Raw genomic sequence first — 12,088 nt, forward strand, 5'->3', positions numbered from 1 at the left:
CCTCTTCTGTGAATACCCTGCTTATATACTTTGCCTTTTTTCCCTGTGGGTTGTTGGATTTCTAAATGATTTGGAGACATGCTTTTAAATAATGTGGATAAGAAGTCTTTGTAAAACTATCTTCTTCCATACTTGATTTGTCTTTTCACTTTGTTTAAGGTGTTTTAGTCATTTGTAAATTTTAAACAATTAATGTCATCAAATATATCAATCTCCTTCCCTTGTAGTTTGTGCTTTTGTTACTTAAATTCTTTCTGTCCTAGCATCTTAAAGACCCTCACCTATGTTTTCTTCAAAAAGCTTTTGGCCTTTAGTCCATCAGGTGGCAATGGTGCTGGCAGCGCCTGGTGAGGAACCAGGTCTGTTCCTGGCTGTTCACTGCCAGGTCACCACCCATCTCCACGCCAGTAACGCTCTCCCACATTCACGGCAGCTTTTATTCTGTTATCTGGTAGAATGAATGTCCCGAACATATCGTATTTTTTAAATTATCTTGGCCATACTTGGTCCTCTACTCTTCTGTATGAATTTCAGGAACATAAAATGATTTATTTAATATTTAACATCAAATACTGAGTCAAGGTCAAACTTACCCACTTGTTCAATAATTTTAAGTTGGTTTGTTCAAATCAAATCCAAAAAGGTCCAGACAGTGCATTTGGTTGGTATGTCTCTTAAATTTAGTGGAAAGTGTAACAGTGTCCTCTCCAATTTATCTGGTGGAGAAAATTGGGTCATTTTCTCTTGGTAGAATTTCCCACGTTCCAGATTTAGCAGGTGGCATTCTCATCCCAGTGTTAATGTGCCCTGTGGTAGTTCTATTGAGGGCCTTTGACCAGACAAACAGGTGTGTTTCTTGGCAATGTTATTACATAGGTGATGCTTGTACTTCCTTTTTTATCACCTCAGCAGACACAATATATGGTTACCTTTTCTTCTGTGGTGTTTAATTCCATTAGTGTTTACCTGATCCTTCCATTATAAAGTTCCTATACCTAAAGATCAAACACAGTTCCAAGACAGAAGTAAACTGTAGAGAAAATTATTTGTGTTGATTGTTTTCTCAATAATTCCAAGGTATATACCTAGTACTACGTGTAAATATACGTGGGACAGAAGTTAATTCAACACATGTAATTGGATGCTTTAGGGCCGAGCAAAAACTACAGCATGTAGGGCAGGTAGCAAACTACTTTTGTGAAACACACACAGACACACACAGACACACACAGACACACACACACACACACACACACACACACACACACACACACACTCTTTTATGTAAACACTGCCCTGCATGGCCTCCAGGGCCCTTTACAGAAAGTTAGCTGACCCCTACTTCAGCGCATTAGCACTCAGCAGTCTCCTGGAAGCTTGGTTGAGGAAAGCTCTGTCTAGACCCACTGTTTCATTACTTGTTACTCTAATTCTAGTATTTCTGCTACATTTATTGACCGAATTCTTCTTTTCTCATCAATTATTTTCACATTCAAAATAAACCACAAAGAGGAAACAAAATGCTTCATCCTTCAATTTTTGCCAGTTACCGTTTAAAACTTTTACCCCATTCATTTAAACTAAACAGACCAACATAACCCAGTTCGCTCACTTGCCCACCGACACTCTGCGTCCTGTGACTGACAATCTGTTCTATCCAACGAGCTTTTTTCTTTAGAGATTCCCCACGTAAAAGGGCTCACACTGTGCTTGTCGTTCCCTGACTTATTTCACTTAGCATAATGCCCTCTAGGCCCTCTCATGTGGTGACAGATGGCAGGATTTCATGCTTTTTTTTTAATGGCTAAACATTACTCCATCATGTGCGCACCAACTCTTCCTTATCCATCTAGTAGCGACGGGTACTCACTCCGGTGGCTTCCACATCTTGGCCATATTATACATCCTGCTATGAACACGGGTGCACATGTATCTTTTATTATAATTAGTTTTTGTTTTCTTCAGATAAATACCCAGAAATGGAATTCCTGGATCATATGGTAGTTCTATTTTACGTTTTTTGAGAAATCTCCGTAGTGGCGGCACCAACTTACATTCCCACCAACAGTGCGCGAGGTTTCACTCTAATCCACATCCTCGCCAACACTGGTTATCGCTCGTCTTTTTGATACTAGCTGTTCTGACAGGTATGATGTGGTATCTCATTGCGGTTTTGATTTGACACTGAGCATCTTTTCTATGTCTTCTTGGGAAAAATGCCTATTCAGATCCTCCTTTTTTTAAAAAAAAATAAATTTGTCTGTTACTTTAACTCTTTATCAAGTAAATTTAAGGCTTTTTTCTGAGGTTTTCATCTGTTCTTTCATTTGGAACATATTCTTCTGTTTCTTCATTTTGCTGGACCCTCTGTTGACTTCTGTGCGGAAAAGGAAACAACTGCCTCTCCCAGTCTTGGAGGCGGGCGGGGCCTTCTGCAGGAGATGAGCCTTTTTGCTCAGCTCTTCCCAGCTCCTGGTCGTCTCTCAAACCCCTGGGCTTGTCCAGGCAGCCAGATGTATTTCAGTGGCTGAGGCTGTGCCAAGACTTGTCCACGCCCCAAAGGGGAGGGTCTCAACACCCAGATTCAGACACTTTCCTCTCAAGCTCACAAACATGCAGGGTTCTGAACATCCGCAACCTGAGTCCCTCCCACTGGCCGCCAGAGTCAGGGACCTGCAGTGGCTCCGGAGTGGCAGTCACAGGCAAGTGTACAAACTCTCTTCTGGGGGCCCCAATTCGGGGAGAGTGGGAGACGGCAGGCACCCACAGCCTCCAACCTATGAGAGCAGCTCTGCACGCCCAACCTATGCCTGCCCCCCAGGCTGAAGCTCCAGGACAAGCAGGGTGGCCTCCATCACGTGACAGCATGGAGTGTGCCAGCCTGTCCCAAACCAGCCCTCCACTCACCACGGTCCCCTGGGACCCAGGAATACAAGCCCCTCTGGCCACCAGAGCCAGGCGATCAAGAGATGAACCATGGGTGTCAGAGGCATGTAAAGCCTCCCTCCAAGAAACTTGGGCCCTGGAGGGCCCGCCCTCTGACGTCTCTGGAAAGGATTCAGGGGCCCCTAGATGCAGGCTTAATTATAAACCTACCCCTCAGGCCGCAGCCATGGTGATCAGCTAATAAGTCTCCACCAGAAAGACCGAGCTCCTGGTCTATAGTCTTTTGCTGTGCCCTGGGGGTGAAGAACCTACTGTATAAAATAAATAAAATTTTTTTAAAAAGGGAATCCTTCTGATGTTTCCCTAATAAGTAGAATGTTTGCTTACATTTAAGAAAATAGATGGTGGTTAAGGAAGTTCCTTTCTAAGTTTTCAGAGGAAACCAGAAAAGAAGGAACACAGGAACCACCAGGAGGTGGAAGAGGCCCAGGAATGGCCCCAGAGCCTCCCCAACACCGGGGCTTCAGACCTGCAGCCTCTAGAGCTGTGACACACTTACTTCCTGCTGTTTTAAACCACCCAGATGTGGTCATTTGTTACGGAAGCCCTAGGAAACTAACACAAAATCCAAGCCCATTTCCTCCTGAACCCTACTGCGGCGCCTGAGAAGTCTGCTGTCTCTGTTACAGAACATCCTCTCTTCCCAACTGGAAATGGGCCATGTGTTCCATGATTCGGTCCCCTGGGTCTGTATTCTATCCACTTCGTATCTCATCTCTCAACCATTCATATCTAATACTTCCTCTGCCCCATCACTTGATCTTTCCATTTTACTACAGTGGACAGACACACCCTGGAGCTCCAGACTGTGACCCGAGAGTCAATTAGCAAGCAGTTTCCCCCCTCCCTGCCGGCCTTCTATTCCCTCACAGGGGGCACCAGAGGGGACGGGAGACGGCGGGGAGTGGGGGGATGGATTCCCGCCCCCCCGGGTGCTCCTCAATAGCCTGCCAGCTTGTCCCTCCTCAGGAAGCCGTCCATCCCTGGGAAGGCACAGCTGGCAGTCCCGGAACCGGGCCGGCGCCTGCCCTGAAACCAAGGTCCAGCTTGCGAGCCGCTCCTCACCTGCGGGTCTGATGACCCCAAACCCTTCTCTTTATTTCCCTGCCTCAGACCCTTTCAGCTTTTGTATTCCTCTAACTTGCATTAAAACAAAGACCCACTGAAGCATCTCTGTGGCCACACACTGAACGGTGGACCAGAGGCGACGTCTCCCGCCACGTCCATCCTCTTTACCTCCGTGATGCGCGCTGCACAAGCCCCATGCAGCTCTTCCGGTGTGATTCTCTCCTCAGGTCTAACTACGCTTTAGAGCCCAGTTATCAAGTTATTATTCCAATTACCATATTCACATTTCTAGAAGTTCTTTCAATATTTGTTTCCTTTGAATCTTCCTGTACTTCCCTCAAGGTTATTTATTCCTGATGTTGCCAATTTCTTCTTTTTTATACCTGATAATGCTCAATATGTTTCTATTTTGTCTGCTGCACCTGCCAGCCAGTGCATTCCTCCTCCGCACGGGTGGATCCACGTCGTCCTTCCCCTAGACGGACCACTCCACACCCACAATTCGATCTGAAGCTCGGTTTCACTAACCTACTACTGTTTTTAATCCCCCTAAAAGCAGCTTCTGATAATTTTCCTTACTTGGTTAAGATTTCAAAACTGTTCTTAAAAAGGGTACTTACACAATATCAGACAAAGTATTGTATCGAATAATAAATAGAATCTCCACGTAATTGAGGCAAAAAGAATTTTTAGGTTTCGCATCCACCACACTGAGAACAAGGAAGTCTCAATGACCACTTCCACATGGGCTCATTTCACTTAGCATGAGTATTTGTCAGAATCCAGTCTTGTAACATCCTTTTTATACAAAGACAATCCTAATAAACAGCAGTATATTTACTTGGCCTTTTCCTTTTCTTTTTGCTTTTTAAAAATTTTAGTGAGAAATATAAACACGTACCTTTTTAACCATTTTAAATGTATGATTCAGTAGCATTAGGTACATTCACAGTGTTGTACAACCATTACCATTATGAACCTCCAAAACAAAACAAGACGAAACCAAACTCGCAGATACAGAGAACACAAAGAAGGGGGCCGGGGTGGGCGAAATGGGCGACGGTGTCAAGAGGTGCAAACTACCAGTGACAAAACAAGTCAGTCCCGGGGATGAGATGTACACTGTGGTGACCACAGTCCATAGTACCATCCTGTGTACGTGAAAGCTACTCTCATTACAAGAAATCAAATTCTTAACTTATTGTGCTGATCATTTTGCAATGTACATAAATGTTGAATTGTGTCTACTCCTGAAAATAAGGGAATGGTGTATGCCAATCACACTTCCACTTAGAAAAAAGTCAAATGACAATGGTACCTAATAAGAACTCCAGTGAAAATTATGGAACTCTACTGAAAAATATAAAGAAATAAAAAGCATAGTTACTATTTTTTGTTTGTTTGTTTTGTTTTTGCGGTACGCGGGCCTCTCACTGCTGTGGCCTCTCCCGTTGCGGAGCACAGGCTCCGGACGCGCAGGCTCAGCGGCCACGGCTCACGGGCCCAGCTGCTCCACGACACGTGGGATCCTCCCGGACCGGGGCACGAACCCGTGTCCCCTGCATCGGCAGGCGGACTCGCAACCACTGCACCACCAGGGAAGCCCCATAGTTATTATTTTGAGGAATTTAAATCTAGCACTGGAAATAAATTATGCAAAATCTCAACGTATGATATACCACCAATGTGGCACAGGCTACATTAGTAGATTAAATGCACTAAGCGTTCTAGAATGAAGAAATGATCAAGGTCAGAATAGCGTTAGCCTATTGAGAATCAGAAGGCAGGGCTTCCCTGGTGGCACACTGGTTAAGAATCTGCCTGCAAATGTAGGGGACACGGGTTCGAGCCCTGGTCCAGGAAGATCCCACATGCCACAGAGCAACTAAGCCCGTGCACCACAACTACTGAGCCTGTGCTCTAGAGCCCGCGAGCCACAACTACTGAGCCCACGTGCCACAACTACTGAAGCCCACGAACCTACACCTCATGCTTCTCAATAAGAGAAGCCACCAAAATGAGAAGCCCAGGCACCGCAACAAAGAGTAGCCCCTGTTCGCCGCAACTAGAGAAAGCCTGCACGAAGCAACGAAGACACAACACAGCCAAAAATAAATAAATAATTTTTTAAAAAATCAGAAGGCAATACATAGGAATGAGAGGGGAAATCACATAATAAGGCCAGAATCCTTTAAATTTTACAGCCAAAATGTGTTTAAAATTTGCATGTTAACACTGCATTAAAAAGCCAAATCTGGGACTTTCCCAGTGGTCCAGTGGTTAGGACTCGGCACTTCCAGTGCCAGGGCCCAGGTTTGATCCCTGGTCAGCGAACTAAGATCCTGCAAGCCATGCAGTGTAGCTGGGGAAAAAAAAAAAAAAAAGAGCCAAATCCGTGTTATGCTATTTAATTTAAACTTAGGACTTCCCTGGTGGCCCAGTGGTTAAGAATCTGTCTGCCAATGCAGGGGACACGGGTGTAAGCCCTGGACCGGGAAGATCACACATGCCGCGGAGCAACTAAGCCTATCTGTGCGACAGAACTTCTGAGCCCACGTGCCACAACTACTGAAGCCTGCGCGCCTAGAGCCCGTGCTCCGCAACAAGAGACGCCCCCACAATGAGAAGCCCGCGCACTGCCACGAAGAGTAGCCCCCGCTCGCCACAACTAGAGAAAGCCCGCGCACAGCACCGAAGACCCAACGTAGCCAAAAATAAATAAATAAATAAATTTTAAAAATAAATAAAAAATGAAAAGTTCAATACATTTACTTAAAATACTGGTCTGTATTTAACAAAGCCAAAATGCTCTGCTATCCGGTGATTTATCAAGTGCCGCTTATAAACACCACTGCATCTAACATGTCTGCTTTAAGTACAAAGGTTAGAAATCCGGCCCGCCCACCCGCATATGCCAGGGCAGACCTAGGCTTTTTTAAGGCCATCGCCTCTGTGTGTAAGGTCATTTCTGTGAGCGCCACCTGTTTTCAATTCCACGCGGGACCATGGCGGAGCTGAGAGCGAGAGTGGAGGTGGGGATGGAAGGACCCCAGCGCGGCAAGGGGAGGGCGGCGCGGCCCCCAGCCGAGAGCCCCCCCGCACAGCCCCGGGCAGAGCCCCTCCTACCTTGCACGGCCTTGACCCTCTCCTCCAGCTCCCGCTTCCTCTCCTCCTTCAGCAGCTGCTCCTGCTCCTTCCTCTGCACGGCGAGCAGAACCTGGCGCTCCTCCTCCTCCTCCCTGCGCCTCTGCTTGTCCACCCTGCTGAGCACAGGGGTCTCCTGCGAGGGGCCAAGAAGTTCAGTCAGCGCACAGCAAAGCGAGGCCACGCCTCTGAGCAAAGATTCCACGTTTTCCGTTCAACGCACAGTGTTCGACGGCTGGTGACTCACCAGCCTAACTACAAGTCCATCTTCCCGTCTGTACAATCCACGGACGGATGCAGACACACGCTCACATAAAGACACAGTAGGGACCAGAGCAGGTGGCGGCTTGGGCCCGATGACTGCCCTGATTTGTAGTCTTTGGGAGATAATCTGGAGAGCAGCCCGGAGCAGAGAGGAGACACCACTCTCAGATTGAATCTTTGGCAAAAGTGGTGTCTTAAAAAGCACCTTCATCTAAGTCACGAAGAGAGGGATGAGCTGGCAAAGCCTCAATGACGTGCGCGCCTCGGAAACTCCTAACTTTTGTACTTTCCTTTACTAATCAAACAGTAAATAAAATGGAGGGTTCGGTGGGAAGGGCCACCATTTTGCCTTGAGATACAGAAAAGAGATGAAGGGCACAGAAATGCACTGCGGCCCTCAGACTGGCCAGCTTCCCCCTTGCTTTTCAGCCCAAACAGCGTTAATGTACAATGATTTCAGATGCTTACCGCGAATGCGATTGCCTACGAAATTTAAGGAAAGAAAAGGAGAACAGGACCATTACCATCATAATTTCTGAAAGTTTTACTCTGGATATTTCCAACATAGCTAGTTCTCAGCCGTTCTGTAGCCCAGAACACTCAAACTAGGACTGAAATCGTTACTTTCAATTTCTGCCCTTGACTTCTGTGCTGATGTGTAAGGTAGAACTTTTTCTTTTTTAAAATTGTCATTGAAGAGGTAATAATTGTTGCCTGCAACAGAGAACATCTGTAAGTTGCACAGACACAGAAAAATGAATCAGGTGTCTACAAAGGGAAAATGCCAGTTATCCAGACAGAAAAGATAATGCTGATTATCCCACATTAGGTAAAACTCAATCAGGAATATGACTTTTTCTTAACAGATCTTTTCAGTAGGAAGAAGACCTCGTAAGAATTTTCTATGCTAGGGTATCTGTATTCTGTGGAAATTACACAAGTGGTCTTAACATGGGGGAAAAAAAGATGACAGCCGACTGCCATCTATATACAAAGTCATAATTAAACACTGAAACCACTCTCGTTGTAATTTTCTACTATTTTTTATGGTCCTTAAAACTTGCTTCGATTGTCATTTGACTCATAATTAGGAAAGCAGTCTTGCCTAGATAGTAGACCTCCTGAAAGTCAAAGGTTTTACTGTTCAAATTCTGAGCCTGACTTTTAAAAAGGTGGCTACTACTTGACAAGGTAAAAATATGAACTGAGTAAGAGAAGAGAGATGAAAAGTGAAAAAAACGTTAACCATTATTACTGCACACGACACTGTAGTCAGCCGCCCAAACAGAATTACACAAAGTTCCCTAAAATCTTTCTCCTGTAAGCAGCGTGGGCAGTGTACACGAGCTAGATGTCCTCTGTGACACTGGGCTGCCGCTGGCATCGCACGCGGACAAGCCCCGTAGGCCGGGGAAGCACCTTCCCTCGCACTGCCCCCGGCTCCACAGGTTCCTGATTATTCCAACTTTGGGGCAACATCTTTACCTAGTTGAGAAGTCATCGTGGAGCTACTGTCAACAAAGCAGAGCAAACCAGAACGCGCCTTTACTCTTTTCAGCTGTACAGTGACTCCAAGCAGACGCCCCTCAGATGTCAACCGATAGGGTGGCAGAAAGGCAGGGGATAGAGGAACACAAGCCTCGCCAAAGTATTTCACTCAAAGAAAAGTGCACTGCTTTCTACACATCAGACCCAATGAAAAAGCAGAGAAAAACAAGCACATGATAACCGCTAGTTATTTACCGCACACAACGATGACAGCAATGTGTGTGTCCTGCTCCTGCCTAACAAAGGACGACATGAGAAATGCTCTCCCTCCAGCCAGAACAAAGGCATACTGGAGAGGACCAGCATCTCAGTGAGGACTGAGGACACGCAGCCCGAGGACTGGGCATCAAAGAGTCACCTGTCCACAAACGAGAGAGGCACTGCACGCGTGGAGACAATGGAAGGAGGGGAAAAGGGAAAAATAGGTAATTACGTACATCCTAAGAATATCTACACAATTTTTTCAACAAATACAGAGACGTACTATTCTTAATATGGGAAGATGTCTTACAAAGCAGTTAACAGTAGCCCCCACCAAAAAAATGAAACATGAATACAAAATTCACAGAAGTAGATAAAACACAGCCATGATCATAAGGAAAAGCAAAACAGCCTTTTTTCACTTGCAAAAGTGTAAAAGATGAAAAAAGTGACACGTCTGCAAAGACATGTTAACATGGACGCCCTCAATGAGCTGGGGACACAGATCTTCTGGAGGACAAGATGGACACAGGTATCAGGAACCCTGAACAGAGTAACTGCACTGCTGTGACTTTATCTTAAAAGTGAGACAGCAAGGCAAAATATTTCTGAGTACGTTAAAGTCAACGTTATTTAAAACAGTGAAAAACTGTAAATATCCTAAATGTTTTAAAATAGGTAAAAATTACATAATCGCTATGTAATCATTAAAAATTGTTTTTTCTGAGGAATATTTAATGAAATATGAAAACGCTCATGACGTTAAATGAAAACCACAGGTCACAAGACAACAGTCAGTGTGATCCCAGGTTTGTAATAAACGCACAGAGAAAGGACCTGAAGCAAACACATGAAACTGTAAGCAGGGAAACTGTTACCACGCCTCCTGCACTTTTTACGTGAGTTTGCTGTAAGAGAGTGTAAATTCTTTCGGACACAGAACAGCCCCTTCCCAAATAAGCTGGGGAAATCACCTAGTATTACATATGCTCTAAAACGACCCAATTTTTATTAACTTCTTAACCCACTACCATGTGATCCCTATTAAAAGTCTAAAATTCAAAGGTTAAAGTACCAAAAGGTTACTACCACTTACAGATTTTATGGTGAGGTATTAAAATTGATTTTAAATAGCTTAAGATATTTCAATAACAATGCAGCAGGGCTTTTTTTAAGTTAATGTTTTTATTGGAGTATAGTCGGTTTACAATGTGGAATTAGTTTCTACTGTACAGCAAAGTGGATCAGCCATGCACATACCCACTCTCTTCTAGACTCCGTCCCCATATAGACCATTACAGAGCACCAAACACAGTTCCCTGTGCCACACAGTAGGTTCTTATTAGTTATCTTTTATATATTGAAGCAGGAGTTTTAAAACTTAGAAAATTATAAATGCCAAGGACTGCTGCTAAATCAGAGACTCTGCATCATTCAGAAATACATGTAAAGATACTGAAGTGAAATTCACAGGAAATGAACTTTAAGGTGCATAACCTTAAAGGGGCATTCAGTATATTCACAACGTGTGCGACCACCATCTGTGTTAAGTCACAGAACATTCCACCACCTGAAAGAAAGCTCCACACCCAATAAGCAGTCACTCTGCATCCCCCACTCCCCAGGCCCTGGAGACCACCAAGCTATTCTTTCTATGGATTTACTTATTTTGGACATTTCACATAAATGGGATCATACAATTTGTTGTCTAGTTAGTTCTTTTTTAAATACATTAATATTTATACTAAGCACATGAGATGTAATAATCGAATAACCTGAATTTACAGCATCTTAAAAAAGCAAACTGTTATAGCAATAGCAAACAAACAATCCCGTTAAAAAATGGGCAGAGAATCTGAACAGACATTTTTCCAAGGAGGACATACAGATGGCCAACAGACACATGAAAAGATGCTCAACATCATTAATCATCAGAGAAATGCAAATTAGAACCTCACACCTGGCAGAACGGCCACGAGGGCCATCATCCAAACGACAAGAGGTGGTAAGTGGTGGGGAGGGGGCGGAGAGAAGGGAAGCCTGTGCACAGCTGGTGGGACTGTAAGTTGGTGTAGCCACTGTGGAAAAGAGTATGGAGGCTCCTCAAGAAATAAAAAATAGAATTATCACATGACCCAGTAATTCCACTCCTGCGTATCTTTCCAAAGAAAGTAAAAGCACTAATCTGAAAATGTATATGGACTTCTTTGTTCATTGCAGCATTCTTCACAACAGACAAGACAGGGACACAAACTAAGTGTCCGTGGATGAAGAAGAGGTGGTGTATATGCAATGGAATATGACTCAGTCACAAAAAGAAGGCAACGCTGCCATTTGTGACAACATGGACGACTTGAGGGCATTATGTTCACTGAAACCAAGTCAGAGACACAGACAAATCCTGTGTGACCTCACCTGTATGTGGAATCTAAAAAACTGAACTCACACCAAAAGGATGAAAGGCCCAAATGTAAGACCAGACACTATAAAACTCTTAGAGGAAAACACAGGCAGAACACTCTTTGACATAAACCACAGCAAGGTCTTTTTTGACCCACCTCCTAGAGTAATGGAAATAAAAACAAAAATAAACAAATGGGACCTAATTAAACTTAAAAGCTTTTGCACAGCAAACAAGACAAAAAGACAACCCTCAGAATGGGAGAAAATATTTGCAAATGGAACAACTGACAAAGGATTAATCTCCAAAATATACAAACGCTCATGGAGCTCAATATCAAAAAAACAAACAATCCCGTTAAAAACTGGGCGGAAGATCTAAATAGACATTTCTCCAAGGACGACAGATGGTCAAAAGGCACATGAAAAGATGCACAACATTGCTAATTATTAGAGAAATGTAAATCAAAACTACAATGAAGTATCTCCTCACACTGGGTCAGAATGGCCATTATCA

General features: G+C 44.3%; 1 protein-coding gene across 3 annotated transcripts in view; it reads right to left on the reverse strand.

Moving 5' to 3' along the window:
* Positions 1-12,088, reverse strand: part of CECR2 (CECR2 histone acetyl-lysine reader) — a 151,928-nt gene that overhangs the window by 18,580 nt on the left and 121,260 nt on the right. For all 3 annotated transcript variants that reach the window (XM_059081314.2, XM_067008388.1, XM_059081313.2), the window contains exon 8: positions 7,141-7,294. In XM_059081314.2, the coding sequence (XP_058937297.1) occupies positions 7,141-7,294 (154 nt within the window). The remainder of the gene's footprint in view (positions 1-7,140; positions 7,295-12,088) is intronic.

The sequence above is a fragment of the Kogia breviceps genome, chromosome 12 (genome assembly GCF_026419965.1).
Source record: "Kogia breviceps isolate mKogBre1 chromosome 12, mKogBre1 haplotype 1, whole genome shotgun sequence".
NCBI classification, from domain to species: domain Eukaryota; kingdom Metazoa; phylum Chordata; class Mammalia; order Artiodactyla; family Physeteridae; genus Kogia; species Kogia breviceps.